Source organism: Pleurodeles waltl, chromosome 11 (assembly GCF_031143425.1).
Source record: "Pleurodeles waltl isolate 20211129_DDA chromosome 11, aPleWal1.hap1.20221129, whole genome shotgun sequence".
NCBI classification, from domain to species: domain Eukaryota; kingdom Metazoa; phylum Chordata; class Amphibia; order Caudata; family Salamandridae; genus Pleurodeles; species Pleurodeles waltl.
Window position 1 is genome coordinate 917,791,972 of NC_090450.1, and position 21,913 is coordinate 917,813,884.

General features: G+C 46.2%; 1 protein-coding gene across 2 annotated transcripts in view; it reads left to right on the forward strand.

Annotated features, from left to right (window-relative positions):
* CFAP251 (cilia and flagella associated protein 251) overlaps positions 1–21,913 on the forward strand; it is a 410,814-nt gene that overhangs the window by 272,416 nt on the left and 116,485 nt on the right. For both annotated transcript variants that reach the window (XM_069214923.1, XM_069214922.1), the window contains exon 16: positions 20,180–20,294. In XM_069214923.1, coding sequence (XP_069071024.1) covers positions 20,180–20,294 — 115 coding nt within the window. The remainder of the gene's footprint in view (positions 1–20,179; positions 20,295–21,913) is intronic.

Below are 21,913 nucleotides of genomic sequence, written 5' to 3' on the forward strand. Positions count from 1 at the left end.
CTCTGCCATCCATTAGGGGATTTTTGCAACACTAAAACCTCAACAGGATCAAGTAAACTCTATAATTTTATGCCTGTTGTTAGAAATGTAGTTTCTGGTTGGCTGAGGTATGCACCCTGTCCAAGCAAGAACCACAATCCTAGTCAGGGTAAATCACAAACACACCTTAAATTCGCCTGTGCTCACCCTCTGTTAGCTTGGAACAGAGCAGTCAGGTTTAACTAAAGAGGCAATGTGTAAAGTATTTGTGCAACACTTCAAACAGTGAAACAGTGAAAACACCACACAAAAAGATACCACACCTGGTTAGAAAAATAGAACTTAATTTAATAAATAAAACAAGACCACAGTGACACAGATCCATTAGGTAGAGTTGGAGATGTGAATGTTTAAAGAATAAACTGTAAAGTAGCACTTAAATGCAAAAAGTGCCAACCAGGGATATCTGTTCGCACTAGACCAGGGCAAAATCAAGAGTTCAGGCCGACCACAATGGAGTGCGGCCAGTTACAAAGACCCAGTGAGCCCAGCTGAACAAACGTACCTTAACCCTGGTTGTGTTGACGTCAAAGATGTGGGGGGAAGATTGAAGCCATGTGTCTGTGTTGTTGCCAGCAGTCTAGGCAATGCGTCAATCTTTCCCATGCAGTAGCAAAGATGCATTGATTTTCTCCATGCGACAGCGGTGATGTGTCGGGCCAGAGATGCAGCGGTTCTGAAGGCGGTGTGTCTAGGTCAGTTGGCGCTGGAGAGGCAATGTGTCAAATCTGATCGATGCAAGGAGGCCGATGCTCCAGTTCTGATCCACGTAACAGGGGCGGTATGCCGGTTCTGACCTGTGCATTGGTGACGATGCGTCCTTCCAGCTGCAGCAGGCACCTTAAGCCAGCTTCCAAAGGTCCAGAACTGGGGTGACTCTACTTGGCATGGCAGACTCACAGATGGCAGAGTACAAGTGCAAATCTAGATGAGCTGAAAGTCTTTGATTTACCTGAGAGTTCAGAAAACAGGAAACCAGTCATCTGGTCCTTGGAGTCACTCTGGGTTCTGGGTTTATATGATGTGGGTCTAGTTCTTCTCACCCAGGCAAGGAGGGCAGCAGGTCAGTGCAGCAAGAAAGCAGTTCTTAGAGATCAGCCGTCCAGCAGAGTGGCGGTCCTTCAGCAACAGAGCAGTCCTTCCTCCTGACAGAGTATCCACAGGTCCAGAAGTATTGCATTTTTTAAGTCGTAGAAGCACCTGAACTGTTGCAGTGGCTCCTGCCTTCAGTATTGCAGCTCTTCAGGGGGTGCTTCCAAAGTTTGGCACCTTTCTTTACCTACAGTCATTCTTTTGCTTTCTTGCGGTGGAGCACTGCTCATACCACTATACCAAAGGGCTAGGTGTGCTATGACCAGCGGAGCACAGTGAGGTCCAGCAAAAAAAAAAAAAATATATATATATATATATATATATATATATATATATATATATATATATGCATATGCATATATAGTATCATCTTTGAATCAGCTCAGCAAACCTTTGGATAAAGGGGGGTTCTCCTCATCTTAGATGACCACTACATGAACATGGCGACACGGTAATCTTAGACGAGGGGATTCCCCTGACAGTGTAGTGTCCTGTACCGGTCGGGTGGTCACTGACACCCTCAGATGGTCAGCCCCTGCTGCCACACTTCTGATGGATACAACTACCTGTGGATTCCTCACCTCATGAATACTCCCATGGCGCCAGCATTCTACGGAAATCTTCTTACTAGTCTCTGCACGTCGACGAGGACGTCACTGTCTCGCACGCGACGCCGTCTGACGTCATACAGGCAATAAGAGGTCCTCGACGACGTGCGGACGTCAGTTCCCTTTTTTCCGTGCATTCGAAACGGTTATCTTCGAGGGAGCAACTGTTACTCTTGCGGTTACAGTGTATATCTTGCTGCGTACTCTTTCTCTGTGGAAATAATGTCGCAGAGAAAGTCTGGATTTAAGCCTTGTCGTGAGTGTGGAGGCAAGATGTTGGTGACGGATCCTCATTCCGATTGCCTTTGGTGTTTGAGCTCCGACCACGACGTCTCGACTTGTGATTCGTGTCAACACATGAATCCGAAGGCCATTAAAGAACGCGAGGCGAAGCTGTTTATGGCCAAGTCAAAGGAGAAGCATCACAAGAAAAAGTCTTCTCCAAGACATCGGCGTCATCGAGACTCCCGGCGCCGTAGAGAATCTCGGCGTCATTCAAGGGAGGCTCGTTCCAGGTCTCCGGATCGGCGCCGGAGGACATGGGAGGTCAGCCCCACGGTGACGCCGCATCCTTCGACGCCGTTGCTCTCTCCGACGTCTCCAACTTCGCCTGGACAGGCGTCGGTGATTGAGGTATTGGAGCCTCAGGTGTTTTCTCCGGCGCAGACGCCGAGGCCGGCGTCGGGGTCGCCTCCGAGTCAGGCACCCCAGTATCCGGCTTTTCCCACCCCTGGAGCCGATAGTTCCGCATTCTTGAATGCGATGTATGCCATCTTCCAACAGATGGCTCCAGGGGGTGCTCCGGCTGGGCCTTTGGCCTTTTCTTTGGGTGATCCTGCGCCTCTTCGGCCGGCACCCTTTATGCCCTTTCTCCCGTTTGGGAACGTGGGCTCGGCGCCAGTGTCGGCGCCGGTGGCCGCTCCGATGGCTTCGGAGGGATTGGCCCCAGGGATTTCCATCCCGTCGACGTCGAGATTTCGGCCTGTGACTCCGGTGGGTCCATCCGTTTCATCTGCTCTTCAGTCGGCGCCGAAGTTACCTGTGGCGCCGGATGCGGCGTCGGTGGCTTCGGAAGATCGGCGCCGATCTCCGACTTCGGCGGAGGTGTTGTCGACTCCGCGGATTGAGCAACGACTGCATTCAAGGAGGCGTGCTCTCCGGGTACTAGAGGAGCAGGAGTACCAACGAGCCCTAGAGGAAGGAGAGCTAGAGGACTCGGGTGATGGGCTGCGTGGACTGGAGTCGGCCAGTGGGCTGGACACTTCCCCTGAGTGGGACCTTTCGTCCCCGGCGGAATATACCGAGGAAGCTGCTTCCTTTCATACAGTGGTACGGAAGGCAGCTAGTTTTTTGGACCTGCCTTTGCCGGTGGTGGAGGCGAAACAAAACCTTTTGACAGAGGTGTTGCATCCGGCCTCAGCCGCGGCGGAGCCTCTATTACCTTTTAATGACGCTCTGCTGGATCCGGTTTTAGAGGTGTGGAAGAAGCCGGCATCTTCCCCAGCAGTTCACAGAGCCGTGGCCAGGAGGTATCGGACGGCTCCAACTGATCCTGGTTTCCTATCTAGGCACCCTACGCCGGAGAGCTTGGTTGTGCAGGCCTCCTGTTCGTCCAAATCAGCGCCTGGTTCTTTCCCGACGGTGCCTGGGGACAAAGACTCAAAAAAGCTAGAGGCGCAGTCGAAGAAGATTTTTTCGTCCTGCAGTCTGGCGTTAAAAGCCACTAATGCGACCTGTATCCTGGGGAGGTATATTCATGCTCTGATGGATGACATCTCCTCTTCGTTTACAGAGCTTCCCCAGGGTCTTTTGGATCTTGTCTCTGATGCCCAGGCTGCTGCGACCCAAATTATCCAGACGGGACTGGATACCACCGACTCGGTAGCCAGAGCAATGGGCACAACTGTGGTGGAAAGGAGACAGGCCTGGCTACGTAACTCGGGCTTTTCGGCAGATGTACAGTCCACATTGTTGGATCTCCCGTTTGATGGGGACAAACTGTTTGGGGCTAAGGCTGATTCGGCCTTGGAACGTTTTAAGGAGAGCAGGGCCACGGCTAAGTCGTTGGGACTCCAAGCTCCTTCTTCCACGGCCTCTTCCAGATTCTTCAGGAGGTTTCGTGGATTTGGGCGTGGCTCTTCCTCCTCTTCCTTTCGGGGAAGATATCAGCAACCTGCCTCTTCCCATCCCTATAGATATTTTAGGGGGAGGGGTAGGGTCCGCACCAGGGGAGCCTCTCAGCAGCACTCTGCCTCTTCCTCATCCTCTGGCGGGGTGCAGCAGGGGAAGCAGCCTTAGGCTTCCACCATTTCCCACTCACTCCTCTCCTGTAGGGGGAAGATTACAGCATTTTCTCACCAAATGGGAGACTGTTACGTCGGACACTTGGGTTCTCAGTGTTGTGGGAAAAGGCTACACCCTTCCCTTTCGGGAGTTTCCGCCCCTCATCCCGCCCCGCCCTTCGTATTGTTCACAAGAACACCTCCTGTTGCTAGAACAGGAGGTAGAAGTCCTCCTTTTAAAGGGCGCGGTGGAGTTGGTCCCGGAGCAGGAAAGGGGTCAAGGAGTTTACTCAAGGTATTTCCTGATTCCCAAGAAGGATGGTCGTTTGAGACCAATTCTGGACCTGAGGATCTTGAATTGGTTCCTCAAGCAGGAAAAGTTCAAGATGCTGACCCTAGCACAGGTGCTTTTGGCGTTGAACATGGAAGACTGGATGGTGTCTGTCGACTTGCAGGATGCTTACTTTCATATCCCGATACTCAAGTCACACAGGAAGTATCTCCGGTTTGTGGTGGGATCGCAACACTACCAGTTTGCGGTCCTTTCGTTTGGTCTTACTTCAGCACCTCGAGTCTTCACGAAGGTGATGTCGGTGGTTGCGGCAGAGCTCAGAAGGAAGGGGATAGCAGTATTCCCTTACTTGGACGATTGGTTGATCAAAGCCAAGTCCCCGGAGCTTGTGTTGCGTCATCTGCAGTCAACAACCCAGTTGTTGTTCGACCTGGGCTTTTCGGTGAACGAGCCCAAATCTCACCTGGAGCCCTCTCAGCGCCTCCTGTTCATAGGGGCAGTACTGGATACGACATTGGGTCGGGCCTTTCCTCCGCCTCAGCGGATTCAAGATATTCAGGATTTGGTTCCAATGTTTCGAAATGGAGCGGTAGTTCCAGTCCTCAAGGTCCTTCGTCTGCTCGGTCTTTTTGCCTCCTGCATTCTGTTGGTCACGCATGCTCGCTGGCACATGAGGGCTCTTCAGTGGTGCCTCCGAAGGCAGTGGTCTCAACACAGAGGGGATCTAGAGGGTACTGTCAAGATCTCCAGAGATGCTGCTGTGGATTTGAAGTGGTGGATTGCAAGCAACAATCTTTCACAAGGAAAACCGTTCCAGCAGTCGCCACCAGTGGCCACAGTCATAACGGATGCTTCCACTCTAGGGTGGGGAGCTCATCTGGGGGATCTGGAGATCAAAGGTCTTTGGTCTCCAGAGGAACAGATTTTTCACATCAATCTGTTAGAGTTACGGGCTGTACGTCTGGCTCTCAAGGCCTTCCTCCCTTCCCTTCGTGGTCAGTCGGTACAGGTCCTAACGGACAATACTACCACGATGTGGTACATAAACAAGCAGGGAGGAGTGGGGTCGTACCTTCTCTGCAAAGAAGCTCTTCGACTATGGTCCTGGGCAAAGGACCATCGGATTTGCTTGATAGCAAACCATCTGGCCGGAGTCTTGAACGTGCGTGCGGACAGTCTCAGTCGCCACTTCTCGGCAGACCACGAGTGGCGTCTCCATCCAGATCAAGTCCGTTTAATCTTCCAGAAGTGGGGGTTTCCTCGGGTAGATCTGTTCGCCACTCGAGAGAACGCGCATTGTCCGTTGTTCTGCAGCCTTCAGTATCCGATGCAGGAAGCATTGGGGGACGCGTTTCAAATGACCTGGTGCGGCCAGTTGCTTTACGCGTTTCCTCCCATACCCTTGATTCCTCGAGTATTGAGGAAGATTCGCCAAGACCGGGCTCTAGTAATCGTAATAGCTCCGGATTGGCCAAGAGGGTGTGGTACTCCGACCTTCTCCAACTCTCAACGTGCCCGCCGCTCCGTCTCCCTTTCAGGGCAGACCTCCTCTCGCAGTCGCAGGGGCAGGTTCTACACCCCAACCTCCAGAGTCTGCACCTACATGCCTGGAGATTGAACGGGGCAACCTGAGTTCCTTCTCTCTCCCGCCTGAGGTAGTGGATGTTATATTAGCGGCCAGGCGACACTCCACTAAATCTATCTACGCTAATAGGTGGTCTAAATTTGTTGCGTGGTGTGGAGAGGCAGATTGATCCTTTACAAGCTCATCTATCGGACGTTTTGTCTTTTGCTCTATCTCTGGCGCAGAAAGGTTGTGCAGTGGCTACCATTAAAGGTTATTTATCGGCCTTGTCAGCCTTCATATGTCTTCCAGACCAACCATCTTTATTTAAATCCCCTATTGTTATCAGATTCTTGAAAGGTCTTCTAAATCAATATCCTCCAAAGCCATTCGTTATGCCGCAATGGGATTTGTCCTTAGTCCTGACTTTCCTTATGGGGTCCCCTTTTGAACCTATGCATTCTTGCCCCTTGAGGTATTTGTTTTTAAAAACAGTCTTCCTGATAGCTATAACATCAGCAAGGAGAGTGAGTGAGTTGCAGGCCTTATCAGTAAAACCCCCTTATACAACTTTTTATGGGGATAAGGTGGTGTTGAGGACCAAGGCTGCTTTCCTCCCGAAGGTTGTTTCACCCTTCCATTTGGCTCAGGCAATTACTTTGTCCACGTTCTATCCTCCGCCTCATCCTTCCAAAGAGGAAGAAAGACTGCACCGTCTGGATCCAAAGAGAGCGTTGAGCTTCTTTATCGATAGAACAAAGGATTTCAGGCTGGAGGATCAGCTGTTTATTGGATACGTGGGCAAGAGGAGAGGAAAGGCAGTCCACAAGAGAACACTATCCAGGTGGGTTGTTCTTTGCATTAAAATATGTTACTCTTTGGCAAAGAAGGATCCTCCTGAGGGCATTAGAGCTCATTCCACCAGAGCTAAGTCGGCCACTTCGGCCTTAGCCAGGGGTGTTCCTGTGGTCGACATCTGCAAGGCCGCAACTTGGTCGTCCCTTCACACTTTTGCAAAACATTACTGTTTAGATTCTGAGGTTAGAAGGGACGGCCATTTTGCACGGTCAGTGCTGCAGGATTTCTTGGTTTGACCATTTAGGCACCCACCGCCGGGCGTGGTACTGCTTTGGGACTCTATTCATGAGGTGAGGAATCCACAGGTAGTTGTATCCATCAGAAGAACGAGTTACTTACCTTCGGTAACGACTTTTCTGGTGGATACATTAGCTACCTGTGGATTCCTCACGGTCCCACCCGCCTCCCCGTTGCCTTTATGGTCTTGCCAAGTAATCCTTGAGTGCGCTCCTCTTGATCTTTGAGGGTGCAATAGATGTATATATATAATATATTTATATATATATATATATAGGTATATGTGTATATATCTTTATGTATATACTTGGTGTGTGTATATATTTTTAAAAGAAAGAGTTTTATATATATATATATATATATATATATGTACATAAAAAAGATTTACAGTTATTCATACAATGTGGTGTATTTTTACAATATAATGGATGTTGCTTTGTTCTTTCATTGCATTGCCTGGTTGTTCTCATGCACGTAAAAAAATGATTGGTACTGACGTCCGCACGTCGTCGAGGACCTCTTATTGCCTGTATGACGTCAGACGGCGTCGCGTGCGAGACAGTGACGTCCTCGTCGACGTGCAGAGACTAGTAAGAAGATTTCCGTAGAATGCTGGCGCCATGGGAGTATTCATGAGGTGAGGAATCCACAGGTAGCTAATGTATCCACCAGAAAAGTCGTTACCGAAGGTAAGTAACTCGTTCTTCTGGAACTTAGAGGGACGCAGGGTATTGCCCTACTCTCAGTCCTTTGTAAAGCAGCTGTGTGCCCACATTCCTCTGCATCGAAGTACATTCATCTTTTAGCTTGTCTGCAATACAGTGGATTTCATTTTTGTAAAAATAAGTTTGTGCAATGCTATAAATCGGAGCGATTTGCTATGCAATTCAAAATTAGAGGATGTTGTGCAACTAAACTATATATTTCTTTCCCTATATGGCAAAGTGCTATATCATACAGACATATTGCAGTATGTGCTGTGCAAAATAATATGCAACACTATGCAGTGCAGTTCAGTACAATGTAGTGCAGCAGAATAGAATGTAATACTTAAGAATGTGTCATCCCTGGTGAAATGCTTACATTGCCATAATACCCGTAAATCCTGTCACTTTTATAACATCCCTGTGGGTTGGTGTAAAGTGCCTGCCTCCACCCAATGCTTGTGTTTCTCTTTTTGAACCCTCGGAAGCACATAAATACCTTACAAGAGTCTGCTGGGCACAAAAGGGCTTCCAGCTGCATGCCGCCATTCCTTACAGCACCGTTCACCCTGTGCACTTCTCACATTTGTTGCGTGAAAGGGAGGTGGTGGGAGCTTGCTATTCAAGAAGATCTCTTCCTACAGGCAACCGTGTTTAAAGCAGGTGTGGGGGGAGTGTGGAAAGAGCCACGGTAGCTGCTTACATCTGTGGCATTTTATATAGGGAATTATCTCCTGCTAGAATCCTATATAAAGTTGAAAAATTGTCCTGTAGCAGACATACCCGAGGTAGATTTATAAATATAAGGTGGGTGCTCTCCTTTAAGAAGATGATGTTTTCAGGAAGCTGATACCCTGACCTCTTAGGAAGTCTCCAAAGGAAAGGACACACAATTCATATTTTGAAATCATTGACACTGGTGATAATTTGTGAGTTTCGAAGCAGCCAACAGCAGGGGCGTAGGAGACAATACATTTCTGGGGGGGACAGGGACAGCCTTGGGGACTTTCAATCAACCCTATACAAATCGCTCGTTGTTTACGAACTGCAGGCTCTGATAAATATACACAGTCCTATATATTGGAAGTGAAATAGGGAGAAAGGAAGGCATGTTTTCACAGTCTGAAAGTATCTTTAATTGTTATTTACATTCCCAAAGTAATTAGCTAAAATGTGAAAATAACATGTTGATTAACCTTGCATCTTCATGCACCAAGCAAATAAAGGTAGGAGGGTAAAAAGGAAGAACATACCCTTTGCGCCCCACACCCACCATGCTCTTCGCCTCATGCCAATTGGAACCGCACTGGAGATATCAAAAGCGATTAAGTACAAGAGTTGTAAACTGTGCTCGGAAACCATAGTTCTAATAACACTTCTACTCCTGTGTGTGATCTTGGGCAGCTCAGCTCCACATCAGTCATAACTAGAAGCATTTCAACTGAAGAAGCTCTTGCAGTTACAGGCTATATAAACATGGATTCTCTAATCTCTGTATAAACTGCAGTCACTAATTTCTCTAGAAAAGGCTGTTTGTGATGCACCAAGCCACTGCGTGTAAAGAAAAGACATTCACTGATTATAAAGAAAAGACATCGGAAAATCACTATGATAGGATTATTACAGTTGAGTTCTGACATTACAGTGCCTTCTGCCAGAGCTAGCAGCCAAGGTAAAAGGCAGACCAGGTCACAGAGCATAATTAATGCAGCTGTTTAAAGCAAAAAATGGAATGTTGCTTTTCTTTCTTCTGCTCTACTTTCATAGCTTTGAATGTCAGAAGCTATGCACTAAGGTTTTAAGTGGTTTGTGGGAAAGTTGGTGGTGTGACCATGTATTATATGGGGTAAAATACCCCCCTGCGTACATAAGGATATTGCAAGTCACCTTGAAGTTCATACCTTATAAACAAGCATTGGCAAAGCCAATAGGTCTCACCTATGCAAGTTCTATTGCCTTTGCCAATGTGTTTTAGCCATGCTGTACACTAGTGAGACTACTATTCAGCATGGCTCAAAGTTAATGGCATAAAGGAGAATGATGTGTCATCGACTGGTGTGGTGTAGTGTCATGGAGTAAGTAGAGTGTCCTAAAATGGAGCAGTAAACTAACTTGAAAGGAACAGGGGTCCCTTGAATAAAATGCAACACCACTCCCATAAACAATGATATTAAAGTAGTATGCAAATGGATTGTTTCATACATTTATTCAATCAAAATATAAAAGATCAAATGTAGTGGGAAAACATCAACAGAGGAAATCGAGAAAGACTGGTATTCGGGCATTACACAAGTTATCTGGATGACCCAATGTCACCAATTACAAGAAAAATGTAAAAAGTAACCTATATAGTACAGTGGTTTAGAGGAAGCTGGCCTGGTTTGTATTGGGTACCTATGGTACTTACACCTTATACCAGGTCCAGTTATCCCTTATTAGTGAAATGTAGGCCGTGTCTAGAAGCCAGGCTCTCTAGGGGTAGCTGTAGCCAAGGCTTATCTAGGAGACGTGCAGAGCTCATGCAATACCACTGTAGTCACACAGCACTCACACACATGAAAGCAAACACTCAGTGTTACAAAAATAAAGGTACTTTATTTTAGTGACACAAATGCCAAAAATACCATAGAGACTATACTCCCTTAGGAGGTAAGTAATACACCAATTATATACACTAGTATGCAGCAATAGCAATAAAAAGTTAGAAAAGTGCAATTAGTGAAAATCACAATGGTTAGAAATGGGCCTAGGGAAAACACAAACCATATACTAAGAAAGTAGAATGCGAATGTCGGTTTCCCACCTAGACAAGTGTGGTGTGTAGAGGGGCGCTGGGAGTATTAGAAAACACCAAAGGTAAGTAATAGAACCCACCTCAGAGCCCAGGAAAGCAGGAGTAAATGACAGTAACTTTCTAGAACACACAAGAAAACGAGAAAGAAGATAATGCTAGAACCAGAAGATACTTCAAGACACAAAGGGTGGATTCCTGGACCTAAAGACCTGTGGAAGAATGGGACTAGGTCCAAGAAGCACAGAAGAGTCCAGGGAGGACAGGAGCCCCTGCTAACCCGAATCAAGGTGCAAAAGAAGAACCACTGGTGAAGAACAACAGTCAGTACAGCACCCAAGAAGATTAATGCGGGTTCCTGGTTGGTGCAGATGATATCCCACACCGGATGGATGATTGCAGTCTGGTTGCGTCGCTGGATTCTGCCAACAAACCTTGGTACACGCAAAGCTCACGGTTAGCGGAAAATGGCACTGCCTGTGACCAGGAGGGACCTGGTGGACTCTATCCTGGAGGAAGAGTCAGATGGGGCTCTCAGCAACTCAGAGAGCCCACAGAAGACCAGCCAGTGCACACAGGAGTCCTCCAGCACAGGGACAAAGGAGTTGTAAAAGGAGGCCCACGCAGCATAAAAACAAAGGATCCCACACCGCCAGAGAACCACTCAGGAAGCTGTGCATTGCCGGAAGGAGTGCTGGGGGCCAGAGTTACATTGTGCACAAAGAATTTCATAGAAGGATGCCAACAAGCCTTGGCAACTGAAAAACATGTGGTGAACAGGGTTACTGTCTTGCGTGGGAAGGCAAGCTCTTACCTCCACCAAAGTTTGACAGTAGGACGTCAGGACCATCGGGAACACTTCAGTCCACGACCCGTGATGTAGGATCCATGCAACTCAACAGGAGAGGGGACCCAAGCAGATGGTCGTCTTTGCAGAGAGGTGCCTGCTGAAGCAGGAGAGTGACTCCTTCACTCCAAGGGAGATTAGTTCATTCTTCTGGTGCAGGCTGAAGACAGGCTGTCCTCTGAGGATGCACGACCGGGAAACAGTTGCATATGCTGGCAAGAGCTGAAGATACAATGTTGCAGAAGTTGTCTTTGCTTCGTTGTTGCCGTTTGTGGAGTTCCTGGAGGGTCCAGATGCAGTTTCTTCAGTGAGAAGGTGAAGTAAAGGATGCAGAGGATTCCTGCTGGAGTCTTGCAATCCGAATCTGAAGAACCTCCCAAAGGAGATACCCTAAATAGCCATGAAAGGGGGATTGGTCAGCTAAACAGGTAAGCACCTATCAGGGGACGGCTCAGACACCACCTGCTGGCACTGCCCACTCAGATGCTCTCAGAGTTCACTGCCAACTTGGAATCCAAGATGGCAAAACACAGGGACCCTCTGGAGGAGCTCTGAGCACCACACCTGGGGTGGTGATGGACAGGGGAGTGGTCACTCCCCTTTCCTTTGTCCAGTTTCATGCCAGAGCAGGGACTGGGGGGTACCTGAAACGGTGTAGACTGGATTATGCAAGGAGGGCACCAAATGTGCCCTTCAAAGCATTTCCAGTGGCCTGGGGAAGGAAGCTACCCCTCCCAAGCCTGTAACTCCTATTTCCAAAGGGAGATGGTGTAACACCCCTCTCCCAAAGGAAATCCTTTGTTCTGCCTTCATGGGCTTGAGCTTCTCAAGCAACAGGAGGGCAGAAACCTGTCCGAGAGGTGGCAGCAGCTGGGCCTGCCTGGAAAACCTCAGAAAGCTGGAATGGCAATACTGGGGGTCCTCTAAGGAGCCCCCAGAGTGCATAAAATCATACAACCAATGCTTGCAAAAGCCTTGAGTTATGATTCCAACATGTTTGATACTAAACATACCTATGTTCTGAGTTACCATTATGTAGATGGGAATAGGTGGTGACCTATTTCAAGTACATGTGTAAAATGGCATCCCGCACTCAGGAAGTCTGGGAAAATGGTCCTGGAGGTCGTGGGGGCACCTCTGCTAGTGCAGGGGTGCCCTCACTCACAGTTACTCTGCACCCTGCCCTCAGGGCTGGAGGGCCTGCTATAGGGGTGACTTATAAGTGACCTGGTGCAGTGAAACTGGCAGTGAAAGGGTGCATGCACCTTTTCACGCAGGCTGCAATGGCAGTCCTGCAGAAGCCTTTGCATGGGCTCCCTATGGGTGGCAAAAGAAATGCTGCAGCCCATAGGGATCTCCTGGAACCCCAATGCCCTGGGTACCTAAGTACCATGTACTAGGGACTTATAAGGGGGCACCAATATGCCAATTTTGGGTGAAATACTGGGTTACCAGTATGCAAAAACCATAATTTAAGGGAGAGAGCATAACTACTGGGGTCCTGATTAGCAGGATCCCAGTAGACACACGCAAACACACTGGCAAACAGGCCAAATGTGGGGGTAACCAAGCTAGAAAGAGGCTACTTTCCTACAAGGTTAACATCCACAACAATGATTTACAAGCTTTTATACACCGACTTTTACATGAATGACTCAAATAGTGAATCAAGAAGTCATTAGCTCATAGTACCTATGCTAATGCCAACTTATGGACAATATCACAAATTCAAGTCAAGGTACTTTGGCCGACAATATTTTGATGCCCTAGACAAGTATCAGGATTATCCTAAGCCTTCGTTAAGCTTGAGTTAAAATGGTTACAGAGTGCTTGTAACCAAAACGGCGAAGATAAATCGGACTCACGTCTCATATGAGTGAGAAGGCAATCAATGGAGATCTGAATCTCTAATCAAGCGCCAATGCCATAAAGTAGTATTAGAGTGGCGTAGTGTCACAGTGTCATAGAGTGGAGTGGCAGAGTGTCGTAGAGTGGAAAGGCATAAAGAAGAGTGAAATGGAGTAGAGTGAAGTAAAGTAACTTGAACTAGCATAGAAAAAGTTGGGTAGAGTGTTGTTGAGCACAGTACATTGTTGTATATTGGAGTGGCATAGAGGGTTGTGTAGTGGCATTGAGCAGAGTATCGTAGATTGAAGTGGCATAGAGTGGTGTGGAGTGGCATACAGTGGAGTAAAGTGGAATGGAGTGGCGTATAGGGAGTTGTGTAGGGAGTTACAGAGTGGAGAAAGTGTTCGAGTTTAATGGAATAGAGTGTCAGAGTCTAGTATCATGGAGTGTAATTTCATAGTGAAGTGTCAGAGTGGAGTTGGGTGGTCTAGAGTGAAGTGGCATAGAGTACAGTGGTGCAAACTAGATTGGTGTAGAGTGCATTGGTGAATACTGCACTGGTTTAGCGTACAGTGCAGTAGCGTAGAGTGGTGAAGAGTAGAGGGGAGCACAGAATAGATTGCAGTGGTTCAGAGTACCTTGCACCACTCCACTCTACCATGCACCGCATCACTCTATGACACAGTAGAGTAGACTAGTGTAGAGTGCAGTGGTGGAGTGCAGTGATGCAGAGTAGATTGTCATAGAGTGTAGTGGCATATAGTACGCTGGTGTAGAGTGCTGTAGAGTGGCATATAGTTGAGCGGTGCAGAGTAGAGTGCCGTGGTGAAGAGTAGAGAGGAGTATAGTTCAGTGGCAGAGTGCAGTGTTGCAGAGTAGAGTGTCATAAAGGGCAGTGATGCAGAGTAGAGAAGAGTGGCTTAGAGTACAGAGGTGCAGAGTAGATTAGAGTTGCATAGAGTGCCGTGGCATAGAGTAGATTGCTGCAGAGTACAGTATAGTGGTGAAGAGTAGATCGTTGCAGAGTGGAGCATAGTGATGTAGAGTGCAGTAGCATAGAGCGGTGCAGAGCAGATTGGAGTGGTGCAGGGTACATTGGTGTGGTGCAAGATAGATTAGACTGGCATAGAGTAGAGTTGCGCAGATTGCAGTGGCATAGAGGAGATGATTTCAAAGTAGAGTGAAGTGCCCTACAGTGGAGTGGTGTAGAGTAGATTACAGTGCAGTGGTGCAGAAAAGAGTGCAGTGGGACAGAGCACAGTGGCATTGAGTGCAGTGGTGCAAAGTAGAGTGGCGTGGAGTTCAGTGGCAGAAAGTGCAATGTTGCAGATTGGAGGGTTGCAGAGTACAGTGGTGTATTGTAGAGTGACGGAGTGCAGTTGCATAGAGTGCTGTGGTGTAGAGTACAGTGGCATTGAAAGCAGTGGAATAGAGTGCTGTGGTGCAGAGTAGATTGGCATAGAGTGCAGTGGGATAGAGTGCATTGGTTTTGAGTAAAGTGGTGAATAGTGCACTGGCAGAGTGCAGGGGTGTAGTGTACAATGGTTTGAGTAGAATAGCATAGATTGCAGTAGTGTAGAGTGGAGTGGTACAGCAGAGATTGCAGTGGCGTAGAGTGGCACTGAGTGGAGAAAAGTGGTGTAGGGTGCAGTGGCAAAGGGTAGATTGTTTCAGAGTAGAGTGAAGAAAAGATAGAGAAAAGATAATATACTTCAATATGCAGAAGTATGTAATGATAACAACAACATAAATAATAACGCTAGGCATAACGGCCCAAAATGAAATATGGCTTCTCCCTGTTAGCCACGCTGTAATCAAGCACTTCATTACCTAGAAAATAAAACATTAAACATAAATGTTAGAAAAATATACCCTTCTAATAGCTAAATTGTTGTGTAAAAATGTAAAATCTGGGCTCAATCTCGACTTCACTGTTTCACCAACTGGTGTGATCTTAGGCAAATACAAATATTGTGTTTCACAGAGTCTCCTTTCTAGCCTGCAGGCATCATGGTGAGTGGGACTCTGTTCTCTCTTTAGATCTTCCTCATTGTTTTGCAGCTTCTCTTGGAGGCATCCTGCAGTTCTCCTCTTCAGGGCAGCAGGTGACAGTAATCATCCAAAACTCTTTTCTCCTCCTGTGCCCTTTGTTCTTATGAGCACCCTTAGAACAGGACAAAAGGGCAGTGGGCGCAGGGGGCCTCCTGACACCTTCATTCGGTTACCATCAGCTTGGAGGAAGGTCTGTACAGGGCTATCGTAAGTAGCGCTTTTGTGCGCTAATGGCCCTCTGAATAACAGATGTGAGAGGGGAAATTATTGTGTCCCCTTGTCCCCCCCACCTTCGTCCCCCGTGTCCCCCACCCTCCAAAATCTGGGGGGGATACATCCCCCGCTTCCCCCACACTTCCTACGCCCATGGCCAACAGCCTTATTTCCAGGAAAGGCTTCCGACTCTGGCACTTGTTTTGTGAGGCCATTTTCGGTTCAAGATGGTCCATTAATCAGGACTCTAATAATATGGGCAAGTCCTTGTGCTAAGAGGCCTACAGGGAGAGTCGGTGCATTGCTTTACTCTGCGCATTGCCTCCTGCCTGAGCTCACCCTGGCCGTTTGTGTGCGGTGTCATATTGAAAGATTATTAATGGTAGACTTTAATGGAATTGGGAGCCTTGTTTGGAACGATAAACTAATAAACTCCACTTCGGAGCGGTTCCCGCCTCTGGTGCCCATCCATCAGTTTATTAATGCTCCACGAACGCCTCATCTTCCCCACTACTGCACGATGACTGATGACTCTCCTAATCTTTAGTGAGGACTAGCTCTCATTGCATGTCTCCTTTTGCGTATTTACGCCATTTCTTACTTTTTACCAGCACACAGCTAAATATAATAGGCAATAATGAAAACCCTCCCACCATCTCATAGACCTCTGGAATGGAAAATATTTGAATCCCAAATCTTCCAAAGTTTGCAGGAAAAAAAAAAAACCTTCTCTCTGTTGAGAAATTGACACAAAGCCCAAACAAATTTGGTAACCAATCATTTTCTGTGCTTTAAATAAGATTAATCTAAAGTGCTTTTCCTTTGCTGGAAACTAAAACAATATCATCGGCGAGGATGAAAGTCTCTCATCAAATGTAATTTATGGTGTTGCTTTATTTGTTTCCCGCAAACATAAATTCAGAGATAGCTCTTCGCATTTGAATGAAGTCTGCAATTATTGGGATGCTGTGGGAGATGGCGGATCTGAATGGCGCGGCGCATACTAAGCAGGTCGTGCGTGATGCAGATGCATAGGCTGCTATTTAGAGCCCTCCCACGGAATGCGTGCTAAAGACCGGCTTCTCATTAAAGAAAACAACCCCTTATTATGTCAAAATGTTTTAGCATCCGCTCCTGTCATGCTTTCATGTAGCTTGAGGCAGGCAGAATGTTGATCAGTTATGGTGGATTGCGGTGTACTTCGGTGCAGATCTGAGAATTGAAACCTCTCCTGGGTCTCGTCGACACCAGCAAATTTATCATCTTTTTTTTCACTGACTGGAGTACTCTGATAGTGTTGAAATGTAACGATGTGCCGTGCAGCATTTTTGATGACAGAGGGAACACATTGGTGGGATCGTTTGACAAGTTTCTAGTGTTGTATCCGTGATGGAGATCCTTGCATCCAGGGAAGAGCTCCACAGTTACTGACGATGCCATTAGGCATCTGCATCAAAGAGGCTGCTTTGTGAAATAATGGTCTTAATGTTGATTTGCTGCTGAATTAGGGCAGCAGGATCAGGCAGTGCTCAGGTTTGCATGTTAACGCTCTGCTTTTATTGTCCATGGTTGACCTGCATATACAGCTATAAAACCAAGGTATCTGTTCACTGGTGTGTACATCGAAACATGCGTGATGGATTGCACTTACACCTAAGGGGAAGATGTGCCAAAAAGAATCCTCCAATGACATCACATTAGATGACATGCCCCAGCTTTACCCTTAATGGTGGGTTATTGCCTGTAATCAAGCAAATATTGACAGGCACAGGCCATTGCAACCTTTCTAAAGAGTGATTAATATGAGACACCTGTACATCACCGGAAACAAGTCACAACTTTTCCCTGAACGGGCTGTTGCCTGGTAATAAACTGTGATTAATATGAAACACAACCTGCTTCATCACAGGAAACAAGACACAACCGTTCCATGAATGGGCTATTGCTGCATCAGGGGAAGTGGCGTGATTCAACTTTTTCCCAAATGGGCGATTGCCTTTTAATAAACAAAGATTAATAACGAGCACAGCCTGCTACCCCGCAGGAAATGACAAGACATAAGCTTTCCTCCAATGGGCTTTTGTTCCTTAATACACTGTGATTACTATGAGAAACTACATGCTACATCACAAGAAACAACCAGACACAGCCTTTGCCCTAATGGGCGAGTGTCTTCTAATGAACGGTGATTAGTAAGGGAGAGACCTAACACACTACTAATCAAGTAGCAACTACAGGCTGCCTTTTAAATGAACAGTATTCCGATTGGTTAAATCATTTGGGTTGCTATGAAATTCACTGAGGGTCGCAAGTGCAACCCACAGCTTACTCCAAGAGATGTCGCTGGGATCCATCTTCCATGTAGCACAGTGATGCTGCAGGGATCAAGCGCCCCTTTTTTGAGCAAAGTGTTGATCTTCATTTATATTGGACACCAAAGTGCTCTCTGGGAATTATAATGGGCATTCCTCTGATTTCTGGAGGAAATGACGAATATTGGTGGATAGTCTACCACTCCGTGGATTTTCCTCCAGATTCAGCATTTCCTCTGGAAGTTTGTAAAATGTCCAGTGCCACCTAGCATTACATCAGGTCCATAGGCTCTCATTCTGAGTTTGATGTCTATGCAAATGGTGTGCGTCCAGGTTCGGATTATGAGATGGTTCAAATTACAACACTGCCCTCAATCACCTCCACAAATCAGTCCAGTTGGTGCATGAAGCTGTGCGCGGAGAACGATGTTTGGAATGTGGGGTAGCATGTTTTGCATTTTTTTTTAGGTGTGGTGAAACAGAATCTGCAAGTTATTCCCCATTCTAACCTCAAAAACCTGGAATGGGGGTGGTAAATTACTTTGTGTTAAAACTAAGGGGCAGTAACAGATGTACCCTAGTGCGATGTTAACACATGTTAATTCTGTGCACTTTACAAGGAGGGCCTTATTACTTTGCAGAGAGACGTACACTGTGAAGTTATATGTATTTATTTAGGGCATGTCTGTTAAGCTTCTTGGTGTTATTAGTACAGAACATAAAAAAAGGAAATAAAGTGGACCCAAGTGAATACCTAAAGTTTATGTCAGAATAATGAAGAATTACTACTGATAAAAAAAAAAGGAATATTTTGAGCCCTCCACTAATTTTTAGCATATTTTGCTCTTACCATAGAACTAGGGAAAATAGAATCTCTGGTTCCGCTGCAGCCACTGAACCTCCTCTTGCTCCATGAGCAGCAGTTGTAATGTAAAGAATCAGTAGAAGACATTGGTGGGCCAAGCACAGTCTGGCATAGGGCATACAACTTGACGTTTGAGGGCTTCAAAGTCAAGCATACTGGCAGAGATAGCCTTGTGGACAGCTGTCATGACTATGACGGCCATTCTGTTTTGAAGAGGGAGCTAATGCAGAGCTGTAAAATTTTGCCTGGAAAGGCCACTGAACAGTTTAGTGTCCACATTCTGGAGGAGCTACAGGCATTGCATAAGGTTTATTGAGGCTGCTAGATCATATTGCATCGCCATAGTTCACCCAAGATTTGACCAGGGTGTTTATCACTGTTATAGGCTATTATAGGTCGATTAAAGGAGGCACCATCTGACACAGATCTTTAATTGAAGGAAACAGGTGTTGGCCACAATGGAGAACTGGGTCTTGAGGAATAAATCTGATTGCAGAAATATGTGTAGTGTCTCCAAGGTATTTGGCAGGGACCGGAGAGGACCCATGATCTGTAGCCAAATGACAGCTCCCAAGTGGAGCCTTCAACGATGGTAACCAGCACCTCCGTTATTGTTGTATTAAATATCACAACATGTTTCTACGTGCACCGGCGTACGTGGAAGAGGAACATGGCCACAGTGGGTTGATACTGAATCCTAGATTCCAGCCCTGCAAAGCTTTTAGGCAACCTAAAAATAAGCAGGGTTCCATCCGTGTACATGTAAAATATGGCCACAACACAGTGTTACAGAGGAAAGGAGATAGTTTTCATCCCAACAGTCTATTCTCCTGAAACAATCTTAGCCAATCCAAGACAGACCCAGAAAAAGTGGGATATAATGGTCATCAGCAGTCTATTCTCCTGAAACAATCTTAGCCAATCCAAGACAGACCCAGAAAACCTGCCTCCACCAGCTTCCTGGCAATATGGACTGTTTGGTGGTGTTGAAGGCTGCTGAATGATGTAGCAAAAAGAAGGCCTGGACACCACCAGAATTAACCAGTAAACTATTCATCATCCAGCACTGTACTAGCTACCTAATGTGACCTGCTTTGTGACCTATTTGGAACGAGTTCCCTAGAACTTTCTAATTTGCAAAGAATTACAATTGGGCCAGAGCTAGTTTTTCCACCTGGTAAACACCACACAGTTTCAATATTCAGAATGGGGAATAACGCCACAATTTACCCTGTTTCCAGGTGCACAAAATTTTAGTTTGCACTCCTGCCCACACAATTAGCTCCAGGTTCTGTCTGAAGAAAACTGTGAGGGTTAAAGACACGCAGATGCGGTATCGCCACTTGAGTTAGAATCCCGATTTGGGGGTAAACATGCGTTTGCAACCAGTTTGGAATTTGCACTGCAGTTGAAATGCACCCTGCGTCTAGCTATCCTTATAAATACAGAGATAAACCTGATAGGTACTCTATATCCCTCACGAGAATTGGAACAGAAAGAACTGATTATTTGAATTTGATATTGAATATTCTGTTAAGTTCATAGTTGGCATTGTATTCTGTTTCTGATTTACAGAAAGACTGTTTTAGGTCCAACATATGGGTCTCCTATCAGGAAGATGGAAATCCTTCCACGAAGAGACAATGATGACCCAAGCAAGGCTTACCTGGCATATATCACAGACGATAAGGTACCAGTGTCTTTTCTCTATTATTTTAATATTACTACATAGAGGTGTAACTTAGGATATCTGATTGGTGCAGGAAATACGGGTATTTTGTGCCATGCTCTTCTTTTTCCCTACTCTTTCTTCTTTTATTATTATTGAAGACACTAGTGCGATTCGGTGAGATGGAAAACCTGCACCAAAATATGCCAATACCACTTGTGCATCCCTATTCAGGCCATCTTTAATCAAGTGCTTCAAAAACTCCCATGGCTCTCCCACTTCCTTTATCTACTAAATACTGTTGATTGGTACATCGCGCACAACACTATGAGGTTTGGCAAAGGGGTGATCTATAAACTAGAAGGAAAAGCAACAACGGCACTAGATGGGCACAGAGATGGATGCTTTGAGTTGTTGCTGTGTTCCAATGACTCAGTAAAATTACTAGAGTTATATTTGTTACTGAGTCAGCTGCAAAACAAAGAATGGCCAGTGTGTTTTTTGGCAATGGGTAAAGTGATTCGGCATACCCCCCCCCTCCTTCTATCACCTCCTCTCCTCAGCGCCTTGCGACCCTCACGGGTGAGTAGTGTGCTTTACAAATTCCTGATTGATTATCCTTTTTTTTGCTACGCTGGGTACCAATTTGAATTTTGAATTTGACCCTATTGAAGGATTGAGGGATACAAGATTTTAGAGTTTGTTGATCAACATTGCATTGGCTTGACCCTCACTGAATAATTGCAGTTTGCTGGGGTTCGAGGGAGGAACGTGAGCAGAAGAAATGACTTCACAGTTGTCAATCATGAGGGACATAGGATGCTAATGCAAACAGTCCCGATCAAACCACATTTGTAGAACAACTGAATAATATATGGTGGTAAATTGGTGGCTTTTTGAATAGGCACAGTGTTTCCCGATGCACTGCACACCATATTATAACAAATGCTTTGGAAGAAAGACACCCATTATCCATGCAGAAGGGCTAAGGGAGTCTTGATAACCTTATTTACAGTGCTTAGTAGTACACATTTTAAAATGAAAGAATGCTCCAAGATAATTAGTTTCACTGCTTGTATTATTTACTCACCACCATATTAATGAATGTATGATAAGCACGACAAATCAATAATTGAGGCTTTGCATCCTGTAGTAGCAGACTTGCAATATTATGATCTTCCTAATGGGAGATTTTAATTGTAACCTTCTGGAATCTGGGCCATCTTGTTATGGTTTAGACAAATGCAATGAACTCTGAGGTGTTACCACAGTGGTAGAAGTACCAATGAATGGAATGTTAGAGGAAGGTGGCTGTGGGAACAGTTATCTTTAGGGCATTTTGGAATATTAAATGGGAAGCTGATTTTAGATCAATCTGCAAACATCACTCACCTTTTCAGCTGCTGGATGGAATACTCTTTGAGATTACTCAGTAATAAACATGTTTCTTAAGTGGGTAATAGCTTTAGAAACTGTTACTTCATCATTGGAATTACTCCAGGCTATTCAGGTGCGTTCCATTGAGCGTGAGCAGCCAACCCCTCGTTAGGAATCAGAGGAGGCTTCTAGCCATTGCAATTTGTCTATATCAGAGATTCAACACCCAAGAAGCACTAGGAGCCGCACTTCTGAAACAGAAT